Source organism: Hippoglossus stenolepis, chromosome 5 (assembly GCF_022539355.2).
Source record: "Hippoglossus stenolepis isolate QCI-W04-F060 chromosome 5, HSTE1.2, whole genome shotgun sequence".
Lineage (NCBI taxonomy): Eukaryota > Metazoa > Chordata > Actinopteri > Pleuronectiformes > Pleuronectidae > Hippoglossus > Hippoglossus stenolepis.
This window is the reverse complement of record NC_061487.1, coordinates 9,174,602-9,198,568: the sequence shown is the minus strand read 5'-3', so window position 1 is coordinate 9,198,568 and position 23,967 is coordinate 9,174,602. Positions and strand designations below refer to the sequence as shown.

The window sequence follows — 23,967 nt, the reverse complement described above, 5'->3', positions numbered from 1 at the left end:
AGTACTTACACCTTTTAGACTCTTTAAGCTGGTGCTGCAATACTGTGTACTTTCACCCTCACCTCGGCTATTATTACTTTTTTACGTAAAAATAAAACACACTGAATACCTATATGTCACACGCACGTACACAAACTCACGCATGCACGTGCACGCGCCTGGAAATGGGAGCCGTACATCTGGTGCTGCGCACACACACACACACACACACACACACACACACACACACACACACACACACACACACACACACACACACACAGCTTTACAGGGCGCCCCGGAGATAATTGGTGTCCTTGGAGTTGAATAAGCTCATTCTAAAACACCTCAGGCCCGAGCTGTCCTGGTGTGTATTGAATAATTGATTCGGAGAGGGAGAGGAGGCGCTTACTATCAGATCCGAGCATAATGACTTTATATAATTAGCACGCAGCGTTGAAAGAGCCGTTTGACTGTGGGAGTTTTTGCAGAGAGAGGAGGAGGAGGAGGAGAGAGGAGGAGGAGGAGGAGAAGGAGGAGGAGGAGGAGGAGGAGGAGGAGGAGGAGGGAGCAGTGTGGAGGTCCAGTGTGAGCAGAGCAGCTTCATTCCCATTTGAGGGGAGCAGCCGCAGCCTGAGTGCGCACATACAGAAATGCTTATGCACTGACATCAGCTGAGATAAAGCGCAGCCTGCTCCTGATCTGAGGACAACAAGGGGATAAACCCGGGGACGCACTTCTCATCCATCCGCGGTTGGATGGATGATTTTACGCACGGAGAGCGACTCTGTCTCTGATTCTTCTCTTGTTTTCTTCGAGAACTATGAGGAGCGGTGCTGCGAGTTTGAGGGACTCCTGCTTGTGATTCACACAGAGAGTCGCAGAAAAGAAGCTCAGTGTTTGTTGGGAAGAAGAAGAAGAAGAAGAAGAAGAAGAAGAAGAAGAAGAAGAAGTCTGTTTTTTCTCCTGCTGTTGGACTCTTCTCGTTTTCTAGAGGGATGGTGCTGGACAAGGAGGAGAGTGAGTTTAAAGATACATTTCTGTTGAACTCATAAATACTTAACACTCAGTGGCCAATTTATTTGGTACACTTGTACAATGTAACGCAGTCTAATATAAGTGGTTTGCCATAGTCATATGTAGTTTTGGTGACACTGTCATAAAGGTGTAAATTTAACTATGGACCAGCAGTGATGCCATAGTTTACGTAAATATACTCAAAGGTCTTTCTAAGATTCTGCCCAGCTCATAGTTGTCGATAGAGGGGACATATCATGTAGTAACAGTGATACACATCTCATTTACACACTAGCATGTCAATAAAGATCATTGAATTTGTTGACTTGCTACAGCCCATACAGGTGTACCTAATAAAGTGGTTGCTGGCTGTATATGTGTATGTTTCCCTACCTCTAAAGAAAGGCAGAAGGAAGGGGTTTGAGGAGTGGGGAGGTTGTGTACCACTGTGCAGAGGACAGATGTTTTCAAGTGAAACTTGAAAAGTTAGTTATGAAGATATACTTTTGTATGTAATAATACCTTTACTGTGTTTGAGACATCTCACCAGTACGTATTCTGACAGGGGATTTGTAGTTATTGTTGCATCTAAAGTGCATCTAACTGTTCATTTTAAATGAGATAGCACTATAACATTTACTGTAGTGACATGTGGTATGTACATGTATGTACACATAACTGTAGCCTAGATAATTAATATTGATCAAACTTTTCTTTTATTATCTTACATCTACTGCAACATTGAAAACATTATGCCTTTTATATTCTTCTTCTCTTATGTTCTTATAAATTCAGTTATGTTGCCAAGCTCTCACATCCCTCTTTGTCTGTTTTCATCTGACTACCTGCTGGACGTCTCCTGCCAGGTGTGTCTCTCGTGTCCCTCCAGTCCAGAGAGAAGCCGAGGGGCTGTGCCGGCTGCAACGGCAAGATCCGAGACCGCTTCATGCTGCAGGCGCTGGACAGGTACTGGCATGAAGACTGTCTGAAGTGTGCCTGCTGTGACTGCCACCTGGGCCGCATGGGCTCCACCCTATACACCCGGGCCAACCTCATCCTCTGCCGCAGGGACTACCTGAGGTAACCTTAACCTTTCTACAGGTGCATCAAGAGGATATGGAAAATGACTGGGTGCAACATGCAGCTTCGAAACAAATCAAGGGGTCGAGTGCAGAATTTGCAGTGTACAATCAATAGTGAGATCAATACTGTAAAAGATGAAAAGTGCTTGCTGAAGCAGATTGCTGTGACTATAGATCCACACAGGGTCCAAGTAAAAGAGCGTAGTTTGATAATGGAGGTTATCAAGGAAGTTGTTGGAACAGAGATGTTAACTTCAGTCTGCATAAAGGCCTCCCATTGACAGCCCAGTGGGAATTAAAAAAAAGTCACGTATAATGACAACACTAAACAATAAAGCTTTCAATCAAAAACAGTGCAGGCAGCTAAACTGTACAAAATCACAAATATTATAGACTGTTCAGAGATGTTTTTACCCCGAACTTGGCCTCATTGTCAGGTTTCTGAGAAATACCAAATATCACCTCAATGAATAAATGCACTTGGAGTTTTACCCATCTTAGTTGTGCTACTAAAGTCTGTTTTAAGTCAACATGTTATATCTGCACTTATGTTAATCACACATTTTTCTGGCTTCTTCTGTACTTGAAAATCGTTCATCCCCTGCAGGGACACGTTTTTGGCCATCCATGTATTAAAAACACAATTATTACATTCCTAAAATGTGATCTGGCTTGAAGAAGAGTTGATGCAACAGTGCACTGTGAGTTTACACAGTCTGGACTAAAACTGAGCTGTTTTAATGAACAGTAACAGAAGATGTTTCAGCATGTTTCCAGTTAAAGGACTCAAAACCACAACAGTGCAGTGTGGGGTGGATGATTGCTCAAGTTTCTCCTTATAGTTTACAGTGAAAAGAGTAAGAAACTGATGAAATTGGAATACAACGACTAAGGAAACAGACATGAACGCTCAGTAAGGAAATAAAGCGCAACAATTTCAGGATGTTCAGGAATAGTATCGTAGTAGAGTTGTATAATTTGCTGCCTTCAAATTGAGCTTCTGGTTATGACATAGGAAGTCACGTACACACTCTTGGCTTTCAAGCCGTGATAACGCTGCCACTATAGGCACCAGCAACGTGGATGCAAATATTTATGTCACTGTTGTTATCTAGAAGCCACAGAGGCTAACAAATGGGCAAGCTAACAGTAACGTAATCCAGAAAATACAAAAGGCATAATGACAGAAGTCAAAGATGAGGCCATTTGTAATATCAACATTTTCCTTATGAGGTGTAATAAAATTAGAAACAAAAACACTATACAATATATTACAATGAATTAACTTATCCCATGAAAATTTGGCATTTCTGGAAATAACAGCAAACACGTCACAACTCGTGAATTCTGATCTTTCAGAAAAGTCTGAGGTTCGAGGTGGTGAATACCACAAGTGCGGACTCCTCACATGACCATGTTGAACACAACCCCATTCGAAGGCACATTTATGTCTTGACAGGACCAAGTAACAGCTGCTCCCAGTGGTGAAAGAGAACCACATCATACCCCATAAAAGTAAATTTTACTTAATTTTACTTACTTAATTAAATGAAAACAACTTATAATTGTTAATTTGTGAGTTATATGGTTCGTGGTTGACTTAATGAAGCCAGGCTAGCTGTTTCCCTCGGTTTCCAGTCTCTGTGCTAAACTAAGCTAATCCCCTGCTGTAAGCAGTGTCAGACACATGTTCAGTGGTATCAGATAAATTAAAAAGTAAGCATATTTCCCAAAATTTCAACCTATTGCCTACAATAGTACAAAAGTACAAAGGTCCAAGTGAAGGAAGCAACACACTGACGAGTCGAGTATGTTTAACTATCTGCCATGCAGACGGGCTGGAAGTCAATCACACTTTAAAGCACTTTAAACACTAACAACCCTTCAGATATAAATAAATACTTTAGATTGTGTTAATATGTCATGTTTAAAATCCTCTGGCATGAGGCTATTCAAGATCAGACCTTTCATGACTGTGATGCAATATACAATATATTGAGGAATGGTTTAAATAAACTTGGATTTTAAACATCTTTCCACTTTAACAATCTTTAGAGCATGAGTCTTGAAGTCACTATGTTCTATCCAAACTAAGATCTGGCTCAGTCGGCTCCTCTGAGGGTTATATACCCTTCATTTTCTTGCCTGGAGTAATGACGTCTGGTGTCAGGTCAGCAGGAGAACTCCTGATATCTCAGCCACATTGCTGAACTCATGTGTTAGTCTCATGTACAATCCAGCTGGATTTGGTTGGAGTTAAGTCTCTCATTAGCAGCGCTGCACTTAAGAGACCAAAACCTCTTTTGACAGTTAAATTGGCTAGATTGCCTCCTGTTTTCCTCATCATTGTGAGGCTGCAGACCAAAAGCCTTTGAAGAGCAGGATTAAAACCATGTGATTTCTTTTAATTGGCCCATTAGTAGAGAATTAGCATTGAGCTCCGCGGCCTCGTTAAGGAGGGGGAAAGACCCACCAGGTGCCTGTTCAGGACTCAGGCTTGTTAGATCAGAACATTCTGTTAATTAGGCGTCGCTTTTGTTCCCGAGTTGTTAGTCACTCGTTTGATGACGTTTTCCATTTATCGTCCGAGGCTGTGGGATACACACTCTCGATGCTTTTCCTACCACCTTCTGTCGTTTTTCAATCTCAAGCCTCCTTTTTCTATTTGGCCTCTAATGGAATATGGAAATCGGCGACAGTCACTTATACCGTCATGTGTGTCAGGCTCTCAGGGAGCCATTTGTTCGTTCTTTTAGAGGTGAATGAGAGGTGAAGCAATTTGTGGCCGGTCAGCTCTGAGTCACCGAGTATTAAAAACAACGCAGGGTTTGTTCCCAGGTAGGTTGAGGACAAAGTTCAAATGCTGTCACATAAATTGTTAGTTACAGGAAAGCGTGATAAATTAACTCACAGATTCCTGCATGTAACGTCAGAATAACGTCCTGCGGGGCAAGAAGAAAAACATTCATCTGGTACTTAAAGCAAAGTGGCAGTTCCATATAAATCGTGACATTTTCATATCTGTGAATCTCCATTTTCTCTTTCAACAATTGGCATCTTGAAGTAGTGATCCAAGTTAAATCCAGATTATGAAAGATTTTACATTTAATGTTCTGCACCCTCACTTTATTTAAGTAAATACAGGAGCGACATAAGTGTTGTTTTGTTTTTTAAGAATAAATAGAGAAGAAATTGTAGTTATGCTGCATTCACAGCATGTCGTTAGTGTAGGACAAAACAAAAAAATCTGTTGTTAAGAAATGTTCAAAGATGGCAAACAGCAAATGATTTGATGATAGTGATGTTATTGTTGTACAGTCATATTCAAACTTGATTTACTTTATAGAATGAATGGGTCTCATAATACTATACACTGTATACATACATCCTGAAATAAAGACAAAAAACAAGAGAATTAAATAATGGTAAAAAAATACAAAAAGCTTTGACTTCTTTAGCAATAGTGTGATAATCATGTGAAAGAAAATCAGTATTTAAATAAACATCATTAATATCTCCAGCTGTTCGTTAACACATGAAGACAAATGTAAAGAAACTATTGAGGCGACATTAGCCATTAGCTGCTTGATTCAAGATTAACATCCTTTTTATGTGCATGATTGTGCTCAGAAATTCCTCCTCAGGAATTACAGGGATGATGCAAATGTTTTTTTCTTCATGGCTGCTTGTATTTATGGTCTGTACAATAAGATGTGAGTACTGCGTTAGTTTGTAACAGAGCAGCAGTAGCCAGCAATAATCTGTAGGAAGCCCAGTGTAGTATACAGTGGGCACGAGCAGATTCAGGGAGTTGTTGAACTACTTTTGAGGCTCTTTCATTTCTTAGTTTCTTTTACCCTTTATACAGCCGTGTGAAATGTGTCTGAGTGTGTCGTGACTACAGGTCTGCTTGTTGCCCTCTGTGTGTCTGCAGGCTCTTCGGGGTGACGGGGAACTGTGCAGCCTGCAGTAAGATGATCCCTGCTTTTGAAATGGTGATGAGAGCCAGGGACAACGTCTACCATTTAGATTGCTTCGCCTGTCAACTCTGCCGCCAGAGGTAAGATTAGGGGAGCAATTAGCCAGGGTGATCAAATTCAGTCGACGGAGGTGTACTGGTGAGCTCACTGGTCATCATGAGACTATTACCACTGCATTGTAATCAGACCATGGTGAAATGTACTGCCCAGTTTTAAGCCTCAAGGGGTTAAGGGCTTTGTATATAACTTGAACAGTTAATCAGGCAGTGATCATGCAAGATTAATTTTCTGATTATCATAGCAGTGGATGTATTCTGAAAATATGCCTGAAACGCTCCTCTGGGGCCTCATGATTTACTTCAGCTCCAGCAAGAACTAAGACCCAGTTCCATATTTTTATTCCTCTCTGCAGATTTTGCGTGGGAGACAAGTTTTTCCTCAAGAACAACATGATCCTGTGCCAGCTGGACTATGAAGGAGGCCATCTTAATGGCAGCACTGAGAGGCAGCCTCACTAAGAGGTAATATTCTGATGATGATAAATTACAGCTCCAGACAGCTGCTCTGACAGTTTGAACTAAACCATGCACCCTGATATCTGGGAGGTATACAAGTGAACTCCCAAGCTCATCGTGTATATGACCACATGCACACACATGAATCCTTGCCCAGATACGTTGTAGCATATTATCTTTGAAAACCTCTGCATTACGTCACATTGAGCACGGATGAATGATATACATGTGGTGAGTTTTAGGGCAGCTAATAAAATGGATTGATGTCTGATAATGCATGTTGTGTTGTTGCCAACTCGGCGAACCACATAGTTCAAACTGATGTATCAGGTTTTATTTGAAACATATAGCATAACTTTCAAACATAGCATGAAGCTAGCCTGCTTTAGCTCAGCAGCAGCACTGTTGTACCTCAACCAAGTCCAGTTGACCAGTTTTTTTAGCAGGTGGATACTGTTATACCTCCTTTACTCCAAATTAGAGGGTATACTCAGGTTTTTTTAAACTTGGGTAAACCAGCTAAAAGACAGGACTGACTCTCTCACCTCTTTATATCCGGATTGTTGGTCAGGAGTGGGTGGAGAACCAAATCGAGCTACAAAGACAGTTAAGCTTTGGACATAGATTCATCAGGTAATGAAAAAAATAACCTCACATTAATGATAATGCTCCATATTGGCTGGATGTGTAAAGAAACAACTCTCTGCTCGTGAATTTACTGCAACAACTTTATAAGGCAAAACTTTGTCAGATGGTTGCGTCATGTTAAGAGATTTTTCAGCCCTTGAGTAGCTTGGAGAACTATCAATGAAACTCTAAATATCATCATGTTTAATGCTTTGGATCAGTTCATGCTGATTTCTTATTATGTTTTTCCCCTTTCTGTTCATCACAAAGAACAAACCCTTAGTCCGTTTCGGTATAACATTACATCTCTGCAATATTTGACCATACAGCATCTGCAGAGACTGATGGGTCTGAAGGATCCAAAGGCACAGGCTACATGTGAAACTCTGTAGAAATTAACCACAACCCAGAAAATAATTACATATTTCAATGCAGAAAAGCCGTCACACAATGAAGAGCTTCAAATACACCATTATTCTTAATCTTAACATCAGACAGTGACTCCTTCCAAAGGCACTCCACATTTATCATATTTGCTCCAATGAAATTGTGGTCATGAGAGTTCTCTGCTTAGAGGAAATGATGAATCAGAGTTAAACTGAACTCCATGAGTTTTTTTTTGTTCCAAAATGAAGATCAAGTTTTATTATTAATGTTGCTTGGTGGCATAGCTCTCTTTTCTCTGGTGATGAGAAATGGTTGGATTTACAGAGAAAGGCTGTAAATCATTCCAGAGGCAATTAAAGGAGACACAGGATGCTTTTTCAGTTTGTCTGTCCTCCAGTGTGTTTTATAGTTTTTTTTATTAAGTCATGTGACAGCACTGTGCTCCATATTAGCATTATAAACATAGTGGCTAGTCTAACAACAAAACCAAGTAAAGCAAGAGCGGGGGCCAACATTTCCTATGTGTGCTGGAAGTGGTTGACCAATCACAACAGAGTCTTAAAGAGACAGGATCTAAAACCAAGTGTTTCAGGCAGAGGCTGAAAAGAGGAGCTGCAGGATTGCACAGTATGAGAAAAGTTATGTTTTTTTTTTTTTTGACCATTAGAGCATATAAACCTTTTCAATCAATAACCCAAATTAAAATTATTAACTTGAATATGAACAGAATAAATAGAATTAACAAAACAGACCGAAGGCAGTTAATATTTTCTGTTACGTATATGCTGTGTGCTGCTGTGGTTGCAACACAATGATAGTGGATTATTGAGGGTGAGCTGTTTGTCTAGAGAAAGATGAGCTCATCAACATTACATCCCAGGCAGAGTGTCACATGATTTTACTGATTCACATGTTTCTAGCTTCCTCCTATGTGCCTCTTGATGGGTGTGTGAGCAGTGTTCCACTGTGAGGGAAGATTTTGGAGGAAGTTTGAAAGCAAGTGCAGCAAATACCATAGAATCCACAGTTATGAAGGTTTTAGGGTTTTGTCCAGTTCTGAAACATTCCCTGAAGCCACAAGCAACACAACCAATCATTATAATCCTAACTGTACAACTACAGGTCATTAAATACACAGCACTTTTACTTTTGGTTTCAAGTCATCCAGGGTTCATGCTGAAACCACTTTTAGAGATTTTTTTCATTTTTCAAAATAAAAGTCCTGATTCATGTTAAAGGAATAGTTCACCCAGACAAAACACTTTTGGAATTTCAGGGCTAACCAGCGTTGCAGCCAAATCCAATACAATTTATGTAATTCAGACGTGATAAAACAGAAAACAACCTAAAATGACACCACAGGACCATTATCCTGTGGTGTCGTCCAATTGTCTGGAAGCCCTGATATTCAAATTCAACTCAAAACGGCGTCATGTTATTTTCATTTATGGGTGAACTATCCCTTTAAGACGTGACCAACCCTGGAGGCTTAAGTTGCCTTTATTGTTAATTTAGGTATTGAGTTGTTGTCAGATGTTTGTTCGCCGTATGAGTGTGTTACAATGGGACTCTACTTTAGAAATGTAGTCCCAACATTGCAAAATAATAGCAAATAACACGACTTTGGGGATTTTCTGTCAATGCCAGTTACTCCAACTCTGACTATAGACAACAGGTCAATGTAAAAGACAGGGGGGAAAAAATAATTAATAGTAATTATATGCTAATTTTCTTAATTGCAGTGTTTGACTACAGGAAGTAGTGCTGATTGTGGCCTCTTTTTGTATAAAAGTGATGACATTTCACTCAGTGTGCAGAAACATAATTATACCTTATAAATACTGTGCTACAATGTATGCAACAGCATGCACACGTGGACACGTAAATATAAATATGCCAGGGTTTGAGAGCAGGTGGCAGGTCCAATAAAAAAAACACAAAACCGGGAGCAGGCCCAGCAGGAAACAAAAAGATTAACTCAAACTGTCCAAGAAAAAACAAGGCAGGAAAAAAAACAACCTGAGAACACCGGAGAGAAAACTGGCAGAGACTAAGACTGTAACCAAACAGACAACTCGACAAAGACAGAACTGAGGACTTGACTTAAATACAAACTGAACTGATGACAAACTACAGACAGGTGGCACAGGACAAACAGGTGAAACACATCAAGGCAACAAAACTGGAGGGAAACACACAAAGGCAGGAAGTAAAGAGAACAGAAACGAGGGAGATCAGAATTTCAAACTAAAACAGGAAACACAGAATGAAACAAAAATCTAAACACAGAATGAAAACCAAAACAAGGAAACACAGATAAAAGTAAGCTAGAGGTCAACAACTACAGAAGATCATACCACAAACAGAAGGAATTAGTGTCTTCATTGGGGAGTATTGGGCCAATGTTGTAGCAGTATTATTAGTGTGTGTTTAGAGAGTTGTGTGTGTTTGTGTGTATTTTCTGGGGTGGGGGGTGTGGGATTAACTCAAAGTGTGTGTGATCAGGGTGATGAAGGAACGTGTCACTCATTGTGGCTCGCTGATGTGTTCATGCTGTTTGGACAACAACAGAGCTTTGTGGCCCTGAGGAAGGATATTACGCGATAGTTAATTGTAGGAAAAATAAAGAATACTGCCATGCTACTAATATATGACCCATCTGAGATTGTTGCATAACATACAATACTGTGAGTATTCTGTTGACTTGTCTTTGAAATAGAGTAGAATTTAAATTTAGTGTTTTTTCCATAAAGAAAAACAATCTTATCAACTTTAGAAATTAATAAATCACACAACAATTTATTCACAAATCTTGACCACAATTTGTTTCAAGACAAATAAACTATGTTGCTCAACCACAGTTTGTGGATTGACAAATGATTTTATTGAATGTCTAAAACCACACAGAGTGACCTGGAGCTGTTTTTTATTTTCTTCTCTCTCTGCAGATCAGAGCAGGACGACTGTGAACAGTAGTTCCCTGTTTCAGACTGAAACCCCCGATGGGACACGTTTCCAGCAGCTCATGTTTGAACTCTCTATGATGGAGCTGCACTGTAACCAGCCTGAACACGGATGTTTCTGATGAAACAGACCCAGATGGATTAATGAAACTACGAGGACGATATTTTCCAGAGCACTTGATGTGGACTGGAATGGTTCTGCCCCCCTTTTTGTACATTCAACAAAAATAGACTGAACTTATATTTGCAAATAGAGTCAGTTGCTCCAAAGCTGAAACACTAGACGGATGGAGTGAAGCCAGTCAGGCCACACATAGCATCAACCAAGTCATCCATTAGAGGAAAATCCCGAGTTCCCAGTGATTGTCCAATCATTCTGCCTCCTCTCACTGAGCTGTGTTTTTGTGGTGAACTCCACCCGTCTGGCACGAAGGACGACCCAAATCAAACTGAAAGATATTTGCAAAACCAGTTTGGTTCAGCTCAACAAACTCTGGAGGATCAGCTGTTTTATCTCTTCACTTCTCGACTCTGAAGGCTCGAGTGGGACTTCAAACCCGTTGTAGCCTTATTTCCACTCTGATCTCAAAGTGTTATTTTTTTGCCATGAATAATAAAAGAGAATTTTAATTTCCGTTTGTGTGGTCATTATTTATGTTCTGACATGAGGGAGGAAATAATTTAATAGAGAGGAACAGACCTGTTCACGTCATTTAGTGAGAAACACAACAGACCAGTGAACCAAAACTTTGGAAAAGTTAATGAGTGGATTATACCCTGATCTTCCTGATTTTTGTTTTATTATTATAATAAAACACCTGTAGCTTCCAAATGAATTGAGTGTGTTGTTTGTGATTTGCAAAATAAATTAGCTTCATTGTTTTTTTATTTCATAAAACTTTTCAAATAAACTTTACTAATTAACAAAACAACACATAAACAGTTTTGTATAGCACTTTTCTAGTCTTGATGACACACACATTCATACAGTGCATCTGGTAGCAGCACTTTGTTGTTCTATGAGGGGCAATTCAGGGTTCAGCATCTTGCCCAAGGACACTTCGGCATGCAGATGGTGAAGACTGGGGATCGAACTGCTGACCTTCAGGTTGGAGGACAACCACTCTACCCCTCAGCCACAGCCACCCATAACAAACAAATATAAATAAATAGATGTATAACGATAGGGGTTTTGAACAAAGTTTGACAAAAACATAATATTACAATAAATTAAACATATATAATTAAGAAAAAAATAAAGAATATGTCTCAAAATTATATCAACCTATTAAATTTGGTGCAGAGGTTGAATTTTTTAACTGCTTTTCTATTATAGAAGTTAGATAATGATCAGATAAAGATGATTTACGTTTTAGCAATTAACATTAAGTTAAACCTGGGCCAGTAATTAGCTTGATTATCTCTTAAATTACTTCATTTTAAAACTTGTATATATACAAATATTGCAGAAACAAGTGATAAGTCAGTTGATAAAAAGACAAATAGATAAATAAAAACAGAAATAAAAAAGGATTTGCTTCATTATTATCTGTGACGTCGAACTGTCCTCTGTGAAAGAAGCCTGTGTAAAACAAGGTCCTTTAGCGACATCCAGCGGTGAAACCTGCTCATTACAGCCGCGGTCTACTTCCGTTCCCTCGGCCATCACAAGGAAGTTGATCCGTGGATGCAGCGGCCGCCTCCTCCTCGGCCCTCGGTCCTCCCCGCGAACAGCGCTCACATCCCGGCGCGCGTCCTCTCACCGGCCCGCTGACCGTCCACCCGTCGCCATGGCGATGTCCACGTTCCAGAAGGTGACCCTCGCGACGTGTCTCGCGCTGTGCGTCGCGCTGCTGCTTCCCAAAATGCTGCTGTCGCGAGGGAGGAAGGATGCTGCGGAGCGGCCGGAGGGTGCGTCACCTTCACCGGCCTGGAACACGTCCTCCCCCCGGTGTGCGGAGGCTCACCGGGGGGAGGACGGAGGCTTCTAATTTACTGACGTTTCACTGCAGTGATCCATGTTTATTTGTGTTTTTATTTAAAGCAAAACGTGTGCAGGACATTAACGGTATATCATCGTTATTGCAGTTACACTTTCCTCCCTGAGGAGGGCGCCAAACGCACATTCTTAAAATAGTATCAAAATGTGTCTAGAATAAAGGTAATTACGTCCAGGTAAAACTAACAGACGGAATTTAGCAGTTTATACTTTTTATTACATTTATGCTACTTAATTATCTGAGTCAATGTTAGTGAGTAAAAGGTTCTAGATGAAATGTCACATTACCAATATTTCATTTATTTAAAATACTTAAAACAAAAGAATACAATTCAAAATACTTTCATTTATTTAAAATACTGTACTCGTGTACATTAACTGTAGGGGTAAAACAAGTATAAAAATTATATATTTAATATAATGTATATATAATAAGCGACCCAAACACACCCATATTAATCACCCTGTTCAATTCTACAAAATACTGTAATCTCATTTAGTATATGAGACAGATTCCTGGACATTTGTTATGTTTTGTACTGAGCTGATTATCACAGTCTGTCGCTGGTGATATATATATTGTGATATATTATTCATATTTCCTCTTCACCTGTCTTCCCCTCCTTCAAGGTTCAGGCCGCCAACCTCCCATGATGCACCCTCAGATGGCCCCAGAGGGCCGTGGTCAGAAGGCTGCGAGCGCCGGCTACTCCAGAGCCCACAGCCCAGAGGCCTCAGCCAAGGCCAAGGGAACAGGAATAGGAACCGGAGGCAAATCCAACCTGGCGGGACAGATCATCCCTGTGTACGGCTTCGGGATCTTATTCTACATCCTCTACATACTGTTCAAGGTGAAAGACTGCAGACACAATACACAGCATTATGGTACTGTAAGGATTCACAGACATGCTGGATACTGAACTTCAGTATTTCTTGGTACAGACTGAAATCTGTCTGTTGCTCAAAGCAATGCAAAGGGCTGAAACCTGGTTCTGAATGGTAGAAACGTACAGTCTTGTTTTTTATTTATCTGACAATACTTATTTGTTTCATAATTTTTCCATTGAAGATCCTGTAAAGCTGCTTGTGCTATAACTTTGCTTGAAAAGAAAAGATGTTTACTTTCCTAATCATAGAAACTATCTGTCTCCTGAAACTCTAAAACGTGGAACTACTCTGAAGCTGCAACTAACAGACCACTTTATATATGTTCTTAATCCACAGCATCAAAGTCTAAACCTGAAGCAAAAGTCCACATTTTAGTAAAAATAAAACCATTGCTGAGCAATGAGATAATATAATTCATGATCACAATATAATTTTCATCAATAGCAATAGGACACCTTTCCAATATATATTGATATCTATCTACTCATTTCAGAAATCTCTGTCTTTATGTGGAACATATATCTCCAGAACCATTCATCTTATCAGCTTTACACTTGGCTTGTGTATTGTCAAGGGCCCAAGAAAGAGCAGTGTTAAACTTGGTGCTACGTTCAACATTATTAAACTTTGAGTAAACAGGTGACTGGCGCTCTGTAGCAGTAGCAGCTGGGACTCAACGTAAGTGATGTTGATCACGTCAATGGCAACGTCAGTTTAGATTAGCTTCACTGAACTTTGAATAAACAGGTGAACAGCTCTTTGTGCAGCAAGGGGGGTGCAGCTCTAGGATTCCAGCAGGTCTTTACTTGTTGCAGCTCAATTACTGCAGGTCACTTTTAAAGTTTCAGAAAGGCAACTTTAACACAGGCCAAACATACAGCTCATTCCAAACAGGCAGGTTTAGAACAGACTCTGCACTAGTAATACTTCTGCCAGCACAGGGAGGTGGTATAACACACAACTGATATACATCAGATTTGTAAAATATTTAGTTGTTTATCAAGTGGGTGTAATTCTCTGCTTATAAAGAAGTATCTTAAAAAATCTATTCTTTAAACTTAAACCTTAAAATGTGACAAATATTGTAATGATTATTGTATGAAACTTTTTATTTTGATATCATTTTTGGCCATATCGCCCAGCGCAGAGGAACATAAACATGAGTGTGGATGTGGTTTGACCGTTTGACCACAGACAGACACTTTGCTGTGGGGTTCTTTGAGATTTGAATCCCTGTTATTGTCTCCCTGTCAGATCACATCCAAAGGCAACAACAAGCCAACAGAGAGCAGGTTTCCTTCAGTCCGCTCAGAGAACAAGAAGAGGAAGATCAGTGAGTACCATTCAGCAACAGTTATACTCCTTCTTTTAGCAGCTTTCACAACAGGCTTCCATCTCAATGGTTTAAAAATGAGCCCTGAGCACCTGCACTGCAGCTCTCTGATGTTTGTTTCTGACAGGTGCACTTTCAGTTTGTGATCACATATACGTCTTCTTTTTATTTAGTTTGAATGCACTTATTTTCTTTGATTTTTGGATGAAAGCATCAGCCGAGGGGCATGTAATACAATGTTATGTCCTGGGGATAAACTCTGCTGTTGTCTGTTGGTTTTAATATTTAAGATGTAATTGTCCGATGAATAACGTGGAAAACTTGATGAAATCCTCCAGAAATCAGGATTAACAGGTCATAGATTCATCGACCACACAGAAAAACTGAAGTACTTATCATGATCTCTCTGTATTTTCAAATTGCACAGTTGTCATAGCAAACATTTTAATATAAAACCTTTTTAACTGGAGGGTATTTTCCATTTTTGCTGTCACCCATTAAAGGGGACATTTCTTTGGGAATGACTAGAAGCTTTTCTGTAGCTCCTTCTGTGTGTGTGTGGTGTGTGAGTGTGTATATCACATTTGTATTAGGTCACTTCCAGTCTCAGAAATATTCCCGGCTGACGTGCACGTTCATCATCTTAGTGCATTAACGTAATGAGAAATAAATTAATGTTGGTTATTTTCTGGCATATTGATTCCCATAAAGTGTCAAACAGTTAGATGAATGGTTGTGCACTTTTGCTGTGAAAACTATACATTTTCTAAATCATTTTCCCAGTCCACTCTTGTCTGTATTGTAGTTTTTGGAGCTCAGATTGTTTTTAAACCTGTTAACTCAGTGTGTGTGTGTGTGTGCATGCACACGTTGGTCAATAACATACATTCATCTCTCTGTTGACCTCCTGCTCTTTCTGTCTTCTCCCTCCAGCCGACTTTGAACTGTCTCAGCTGCAGGAGAAACTGAGGGAAACAGAGCTGGTGATGGAGAACATTGTCTCCAGCGCCCAAGACAGCCCCGGCAGGTACGTGTGTGTCTGTACTGAGGCATCTTATCATCAGGAGACCTCCTCCTTATGTCCCAACAGGAGCTCTTTCGTTTATCTGTTCATTCCACAGTAATGATTGAGACCCTGTATAGACCTGGTATTAACATCCATCCTGAGTGATCCAGTCACCAGTGGTCAGTGCTCAGTTCAGGTCTGAACACACCCAAATACATCCGGAGATTCGATTACTCAGACCACATTCGCAGGTTTTCTGATCGCCTTCTCCTCCTGTGTCCTCGGCCACACACATGAGGGACCGCCTACTCAGCTGACTTCTCTGACCCGCTACAGTTTAAATGTCTCTTCACACCTCTCTGTGTCCAAGCATTGATTTGTTTGTCGCCACAATATCTGAACTGGTCAACCCATAACGATTGGCACTTTTCTTAAATTGGTCAAATCTATCCTCATAGCTGTGCATTCATTCATTCAGTCCCTCCTGACTCCACTCACTCTCTTTCTCTCACTCTATCGCACAGGCACACACTCACACACAGACACGAACATTGTCATCGGACACATCCGCAAACTCAAATTGGGAAAAACAAATGACGGTCCTGTTTACGGATCTTGTGATCGGATGTTAAAGGGATAGTTCACCCAAAAATGAAAATTCACCTATTATCTACTCACCACAATGCCGATAGAGGGGTGGGTGACATGTCTTAGTCCACAAAACACTTTTGGAGTTTCAGGGGTAAATAGCGTTGCAGCCAAATCGAATACAATTGAAGTAACTGGCGACCGATTCTTCAAACGTAAAAAAACACCAGAGAAAAACACAGAAAAGGCCTCCATACCGCTCCTGTGGTGTCATCCAAGTATCTGTCAGCCCTGACATTTAAATTCGACTCAAAATGACGAAATAACAGCGAACATTTAGGCTAAAAACCTGGTGTAAATGACGTCATTTCGAGTCTAATTTAATTGTCCGGTTTACGGACACTTGGGCGACGTCTGTCCTGCAGTCGTCAGATGTGTCACTATTATAATGTTGGTTGAACGGTTGTTAATATAATAACAATAGTTGATATTGTTTGTCACTTTAATAACGTTGGTTGGCTGCTGATGACTTGCGAGTGGTGTCCCTATTACTTGGGGAAGATTTCCCAGCCCTCCTCCCTGTGGCTCCGTTTGGAGGAGACACTCCCAGCGATGGCCTCTTCATATCTAGGGGTAGGGCCATGGGAGAGGAATTGGGAATTGGAAAAGTCTTACATGTGTTACTTTCTGTCTGTGGTGCAGGGTGAAGGGTGTGATGGCAGATCAGGAGAAGAGTCTCCTGCAGCAGCTGACTGAGATAACTCGGGTGATGCAGGAGGGACAGCTGATGGAGGGCATGACTCCAGAGAAGAAACCCCAAGACAACTGGGAAGGTACCTGAACACAGCACACTCCCAGCTGCTATCTCATAATGGTTATGTATATTAGTATAAGGGTTATCACTATTGACGATAATAGTTATGTTGATGAGTCCCAGGCGCCGCTGCTACAGAGCACTGGTCGCCTGTCTGTTCAATGTTTTTATTGATTTATTTTTAATGTTGAATGTATCGTCTGTCCAAATTGCACCATATTTGACTCTGCACTTCGCTGGGCCCATAATAATACATGTGCTAAGTGTGAAGCCAATAAGATGAACGGTTCTCCACAAATGTGAGCCTCAGACAGACTGGGATTTCTGAAATTAGTTACTTGTTAGTTGCTTGTTCACCACTTAATAGTAAACTGGAAAAAATCTCCACTCAGTGATTAATTCTGTTTCTATACTGAACTGAAAGCAATATAACGTGTTCTGGAATAGTTTGCCTCTGGAATAGCTCTTTCATACATACAGAGCTTGAGAAGTCTCTTCATTTTCCTCACAGATTACCCTGAGGAGCCTCAGCATCAGAACTGGGAACATTCTCCCTGCTGTTGTCAGCACAGTGAGCAGCACCACAGTCCACACACAGAGACAGAGGCCGACAGGACCGAAGCTGCTGAGGGTGACTTGCTGGAAAATGTTCCTGCTGAGGACGTTGCAGGCGGAGCGGAGGCCGAGGAAGCAGAGGACGTGACCACAGACGCTGTGAGAGAATCTGATTTAACTGCAGGAAGTGAGGAGGATGCCGGGCTACAGAGTGATTTAGGTGCAAATGAGAGGGTGGAGCTGCATCAACACAAGGAGCCAGGGGGTCAAATTGATCTGGGCGTCCCAGAGAAGGAGCTGGCCGGAGTCCTAAAGGAACTGGACCTCACGCTGCAGATGACGACCATGATGGAGCAGGAGAAGGTGGAGGACCTCACCCAGCCTGTGGAGACTGAACCTGCCCAGAGTCAGGTCAGACGGAGAAACAAGAGGAGGAGTGCAAAGAAGGCTGCACACTGACTCGAACATGACGCACACGAACTTGAGCCTGGGGCTGGTGTATGTGAGGAGAACCTCTTTTTTATTATTTATCTGTTGTCATGAGATGGACGGTAATGTGAAGGTTGGGGATAGTTGTTTCTTTATTAAAGTGAGTATAGGAGAAATATGTGGACAGTTTTTTATCAATAATATCCAATTTATCTATTGGATACAAAAGAAAACATAGTATAAATATACTCAAGATGAAAAAACAAAGGCCTAGTATTTCATTATCAAATGTAAAACACCAGTCTCCATAGTTTTTAATTGAATTTACTGGAGATGCAGATGGGACTTGAAGTAGTGCTGCATGTGAACAAACCCAATGTTTACCTCTGTCAGGAAAGTGATGAGTTGGTTATCCAGACATGAAGTTCAAAAGTTCTGAGATTTTGAGAATGTAATATTACAAGAATGAAGTCAAAATGTAATGAGATGTGAAGATGTAATGGTACAACAATAAAGTGGTAATTTAATGAGAATAAAAATATGTAATATTACGATAATAAAAGTCATTTTTTTTAATGATCAGAAAACCAGACAGAAACAGGCCCTCGGATCCTTTTAGCTGAGATCAGGGCAGTTTTCTGTAAAATGTCTAAGTGGCAGAAATAAATGCAGCTGATAAAAACTGGATCTGCAATGAAAATGGTGATTGATTTGATTACATTACTGTAATTTACTGAGGGGACTTGTGCCCCCCCCCCCACACTGTTGTCAGCATGTCTGAATCAAATTAATTAGAAACTTCCTGCAGTGTTCACGTCCCAGGTGGACATATTTACTATATATATTTATATTATTTATAAAATATTCACTTTAACAGCTTCAATGTGAACAGACACAAAATATGCTGCAGTAATTGTAAGGAAATGGTTCAATGCATGTTTGGCATTAAGTGTCCCTGCTCTCTTCTAGACAAAGTGTTTGTGATAAATAGTTTTTTCTGCACCAATAACAGTTTAACCTCTTCAGCTTGAAATTATTAAAGATTTTTACTTTTATAAAACTTATTTATTCACTGTTCAGAAAAGCACCCGAGAAGACATCAGTGATTTAAATACTGTGAATAAAATGGTTACTCCAGTTACCTCGAGACTCCGTTTCATTTATTTTACTGAAGATTGTCACAAGATTAAAATTGTAAACAAGCCGACTCTTGAAACTCTCACCGTTTGTTACCTGCAAAGCTGACTTTTGGTTAATTAAAATGATTTTGCTGTAGCACGTTTTGTAAGTTAGATAAACGTGTATTCAAATGGAAATGAATGATGAGGAAGCGCAGCAGCACAATTCAAAAAAAGAGTTTATTACTTGTATAATGTTCGACTTTACTCATACAAAAGCAACATCACGCTGGTTGATGTCAGCACAGGATATTTTGGAATAACAGTTAAGCAAGTGGCACGTCTCAACAACAACTTTCCCCTCTAAGAAATTACTCAGGTGAGTCCGGTTGGTTTGAGATCTACAGGAAGTAGATCACTGGTCAGCTCGCTGCCTCAGTGCTCCATTGGCTCTTCGGGTACATCTGCAGCGGGTTCATCTGCAGGCTGGGCAACCTGAGACACACACAGAAGTCCATCAACACACAAACTTCTGACTCTTACACTAATAGCAATATTTCCAATATAGATGTAATATTGTAAATTTTCACTATAATCCTTGTTTTTTTAAGTCTTTAAATATTTGCCCTGAGCCCCTCACATGTATTTTAACAGCATCGGCTAAATGTGTGTTTCAATGGGGAACCTTAAAGAGCTGGAAATAAATCTTGCTTTCTCCAGATCAATACCATATATCACTTTGCAGCACACAACATGAAACATTCCATTATATGGGCCAGACTTGTTAAATCCTTGGCGGTACCTTTCTCTGTGGCCTCTCCTCCAGTCCCTCCAGGAACGGGGCAACAGCATCATCGTCATAAATGGTGAACTCCATGTCCTTTCCCACAATGCCAATGGAAACATTCTGCAAAGCACAGTGTTTAATTTACCACTAAATTATCTTGTAGAGGATGTATTGAATGGAACATGGCAACATCTTCAGTTCCAAGGAAGGTCAAGCTTTAATGGCATCCCATCAACTGTAACTGCATTGTAACTGTAACTCATTTACCCTTTATGTAAATAACTTTACCTTAATAAACCTTTCAGTATTGTTTTTAATAATAAAAAAAGAAAATACGAGATTTTATACCTCTTAAAAGAATCTTAGAGCGGAATTGAAATATGAAAGTGGGGAGCTGGTGTACCTTGATGGTGAGGTCCTGCTCGGCGGGGAGAGTTTCTCTGAGAGCACGGAGGCCATGTTGGACCAGGTCATTCAGATTGCCTGAGAACAAACAAATACCATGAGCATAATGAAAGTATGTTGTTCCACTTGTCAATTAGCAAGTCAAAAACACTCAGTGGTCAAAGATATTCATTTCTTTTCATGCTTTTTAGATTCACAAACATTATGTCACATTTTGAAACAATGAGAAACGTTAATGTTCAAAATGTATTTAGATGCCTGATGCAAATAGCTTTTCTTGTGAATAGCTGAAGTAAGAGTGTGTGAGACTAGAATATGAAATTCAATCTTACAGTCGGAAAACTTGTCCATGCATCTCTCCAGGTAGGTACGTGCAGACTGAGAGCGTGCTCCGATTGACATGGCTTTGCAGTCAAAGTAGTTGGCTGAAGGGCAGGTCTGGAAGATGTGAGGTCCCATGTCCTGAGTGACACAACAAATGAACATGAGCTACGATCAAACTTCGTCCTACATTCCAGCTTTGTGTGGTCTATTTTGTCACAGGCGAGGAACATAGCAGGAGATAATACTGTAAATGAACAGTGTGCAAACTTACATCATAGCCGGCAATGAGGAGTCCCACACCATAGGGCCTCCTCCCATACCGCTGTGTTGGGATTTGAGTTTCTGGGGTTTCGGTCAAGGATCAAACAATAAACCCAAGTTTACAATACCTACCACATGCTGTCTACAAAGTTCTACTACACTTTTCATTTAAGAAGTGTGAGAGAGGATACTGCTGCCAACAAGAGAGACGAGACGTGATGTGGGGAGGGGCCTGTCGAAGACAAATCTGGAGTCCAGGCACTCCTGACGCATGAAGTTACTGTGGGAGAGACAGTGTTGATATTATGTCAAACTAATTCAATATTTGGTATGCAGCTTTACTGAAAAGCTCCATTTGGACCTTCAAAGTATCTGAGACTTACCAGAGCAGTCTGGCATCAGCAGTCAGTCCAGCAATGGAGATACCGATGTGGCTGTCAACATGGAGGACCTTCTTCTGGTGGGCAGCCAGTTCAGACTGGGCTCTCTGCAGCGACAAACAACATGATGCATCAGTCATGTACAATCTACTACATTGTTGTCTTGGGTCTTCAGTGTGTTCAAATATATTCTATAGGTCCAATTAAATTATACAAAGATCATAACTTTCTCCCATAGTATGTTTTTTTTACTTAAGAAGGATGCCAGAGTGGTCTTTAACATCAGAAGGGACTTGATTTTAATATTAATGAGGGTGAAGAGTAAAGTGACACCTGAATACTTCTGCAGCAGATGGTCTCTGCTTGTGGTAGCTAGCTTGATGATAAAGGTGCATTTAAGTTGTTTCTGAGGGGGAGGGGATTAGCTGGCCCTTTTTGTTCATGAGACACACACCTCCTGCCATAAACTGTCTCTTCATGAAGGATATAACATATGGATGTGTTGATAATTTTTGAGGATGCTGAACGGTAAATTGTCTTTTTTTAAAATTTTGTCCGACCCATTTGTATCAGTGGGGGGGAAACATCTCTTTGTAAAATGCAACAAAGTTAAACAACACTACCAACCTAAATGATCATGCACTTAAATCGACAACTCTCTAACACCGTTTCAACAGAAACTGAACATTCCAACTTCTTGAAATGAGAATTTACTGCAGTACTATTGTATCAGACTGTTTTTAGCTGGGTGTACCTAATAAACTGCAAACTGAGTATACACGGTATGCCTTTACAGCAAACTGGAGACGAAATGTTCAGTCTGAAGAGTTATGGAGATGAAAACAACACAGACTGCCTTGTTAAATGAAGTTCAATATACATTTTCTACACTACCATCTGTACGACAGGGATGTAATCTGAAACAAAACCACAGACAGTGACTGTTTGGTGGGTAAAAGCAGAAATTGACTGACACAGTTTTAAGACAGGAACAGACAAGACGCTGAAGGGTTTTACCTTCAGAGCAACCAGGACCGCAAGGGTTTTGGATTTGAGTCCTACAGTGGCCGAGCCTTGCTTCACTGCCTCCATGGCATACTCGATCTGATGAATACGGCCCTGTGCACAAATGAACACACACACACTAAACAAACTGCCACCAACACACTCACATCAATGTTCGGCCTGTAGAGACAGACTTGGAGGCAAACAGCAACTTACCTGCGGGCTCCATACTGTCACGTCGTTGTCGTATTGATTGCGGAACTGCGAAAGAAGATAAACAATTAAAAACGATGAGAAAACACAAACACTGAATTTCTAATATAACACAGGAGCGGATCTTACATAATTGTCCTGCATTTCAGGCTCTTGTCTCGTTGACAGAGACTTTACACGGATCTCAACCTGCTCGCAGCTCAGACTTTTCTGGACTGAGGTTTTAAATTACCACCATGTCTGAATAATAGATGATCACGTCTTTGCGTGCAGCCACTCGCCAGGGGAACCACACAACGGGGAATAAACTTCTAACTAGCACATGTTAATAATGGCTCTGGGTCCTGTGATCAGCTAGCTATCATTAATAAGTATCAAAGTGTGTGAATCATTACAGTTAGTAGCAGCGGGAGTTGTGTATTTTGGCTTTAAAAAGGTTATTCGACAAATCGAAAGTAAAAGACCAGTCACTGTCACTGCCGCTAAGAGTGATGCTAACTCAGTCTGTGCAGGCTAACTTCGGTTAGCACCTAGCATGCTAACTAATCAGTGACAGGACTGTGATATGTGACCATTTGGCTTCTCATTACAATAATTTGAGTTGATTATATAAACGATTAAACATGGCTTCGTCGGAGAAATGTTGGCTGCGCATAGATTCTTCGAACAAACGCTTAGTTTAGTTATGATCAGTGCGGCTAACGTTAGCAGCTCCCGAGTGTTTTGCTTACTCACAGTGCACAGCTTAGCTAACTAACGGCGGTTCAGCGTCTGTAAACGACTCCGGTGTTTTAAATGTCTCAGTTTGAACTCGCGGTTCGTTGTATTGTCTGTGCAGATAATTATTATTCTGTTAAATTCACGTCAGTAGAGTGAATTTCATTCATTCTTACCATGTCTGCTTCTAAATGTGTCGCCTCTTTCTGCCGGCGCTGCAGTCGGAATTTGATTTCTCTTCCTGGACGCGATATCAGGGAAAACCAGTAGAGCTCCGATTTCACATCAGTGCTCTATGAAGTGAAACTGAGAACATAGATTGTGTTTATGACTCTTATGTGTTGGCTGTTAAGAAATCTTAACATTTTACTTTTGGAAAATCTAAAAGCGAAGAGATGTATGGATATAAATGTTCAAACAGATTTTCACATAAAATAAAAAGGTGATTATTATCAATGTATTATAATTTATATATATTATTAATTATTCTTTCAGAATTATATATAACTTGCATATTTAAAATCCACATTTACATTATATGACAGTAATAATAATTATTTAATATTATATATGTATACTTTACAACCAAAAGTTT

At 40.4% G+C, this 23,967-nt stretch overlaps 3 protein-coding genes across 4 annotated transcripts; 2 read left to right on the top strand and 1 right to left on the bottom strand.

The window, feature by feature from the left end:
- The first annotated feature begins 560 nt into the window (after positions 1-560).
- LOC118110234 (rhombotin-1) lies at positions 561-11,184 on the top strand. The gene is made up of 5 exons (XM_035157928.2): positions 561-999; positions 1,863-2,076; positions 6,013-6,138; positions 6,471-6,579; positions 10,536-11,184. The coding sequence occupies exons 1-4, from the start codon at positions 978-980 to the stop codon at positions 6,574-6,576; spliced, it is 468 nt and encodes a 155-aa protein (XP_035013819.1). The 5' UTR covers positions 561-977; the 3' UTR covers positions 6,577-6,579; positions 10,536-11,184.
- Positions 11,185-12,204: 1,020 nt separating this feature from the next.
- Positions 12,205-19,303, top strand: ric3b (RIC3 acetylcholine receptor chaperone b). Of its 2 annotated transcripts, none has more exons than XM_035157688.2 (6): positions 12,205-12,461; positions 13,180-13,400; positions 14,692-14,770; positions 15,704-15,797; positions 17,067-17,197; positions 17,690-19,303. In XM_035157688.2, exons 1-6 carry the CDS (start codon positions 12,341-12,343, stop codon positions 18,190-18,192), a joined length of 1,149 nt encoding a protein of 382 aa, XP_035013579.1. In that variant the 5' UTR covers positions 12,205-12,340; the 3' UTR covers positions 18,193-19,303. The 2 variants fall into 2 exon arrangements, with proteins under 2 accessions (XP_035013579.1, XP_035013581.1); XM_035157690.2 differs by having other exon boundaries at positions 12,228-12,364.
- A 198-nt stretch (positions 19,304-19,501) lies between these two features.
- psma1 (proteasome 20S subunit alpha 1) lies at positions 19,502-23,665 on the bottom strand. Its single transcript, XM_035157691.1, has 10 exons — positions 23,549-23,665; positions 22,659-22,703; positions 22,455-22,556; positions 21,441-21,544; positions 21,249-21,337; positions 21,068-21,138; positions 20,805-20,934; positions 20,471-20,550; positions 20,083-20,187; positions 19,502-19,775 (listed from the first exon to the last, which is right to left on the bottom strand). The coding sequence occupies exons 1-10, from the start codon at positions 23,549-23,551 to the stop codon at positions 19,716-19,718; spliced, it is 789 nt and encodes a 262-aa protein (XP_035013582.1). The 5' UTR covers positions 23,552-23,665; the 3' UTR covers positions 19,502-19,715.
- Positions 23,666-23,967: the final 302 nt, after the last annotated feature.

Coding starts and splice junctions, on each gene's coding strand:
- ric3b (XM_035157688.2), top strand. CDS start 12,341: ATGGCGATGTCCACGTTCCAGAAGGTGACCCTCGCGACGTGTCTCGCG. Junction 12,462..13,179: donor TGCTGCGGAGCGGCCGGAGG/GTGCGTCACCTT, acceptor CCCTCCTTCAAG/GTTCAGGCCGCCAACCTCCC. Junction 13,401..14,691: donor TCCTCTACATACTGTTCAAG/GTGAAAGACTGC, acceptor TCTCCCTGTCAG/ATCACATCCAAAGGCAACAA.
- LOC118110234 (XM_035157928.2), top strand. CDS start 978: ATGGTGCTGGACAAGGAGGAGA. Junction 2,077..6,012: donor TGCCGCAGGGACTACCTGAG/GTAACCTTAACC, acceptor GTGTGTCTGCAG/GCTCTTCGGGGTGACGGGGA. Junction 6,139..6,470: donor TGTCAACTCTGCCGCCAGAG/GTAAGATTAGGG, acceptor TCCTCTCTGCAG/ATTTTGCGTGGGAGACAAGT.
- psma1 (XM_035157691.1), bottom strand. Junction 21,139..21,248: donor CGTCTCTCTTGTTGGCAGCA/GTATCCTCTCTC, acceptor CCGAAACCCCAG/AAACTCAAATCCCAACACAG. Junction 20,551..20,804: donor CATGGACAAGTTTTCCGACT/GTAAGATTGAAT, acceptor GTTTGTTCTCAG/GCAATCTGAATGACCTGGTC.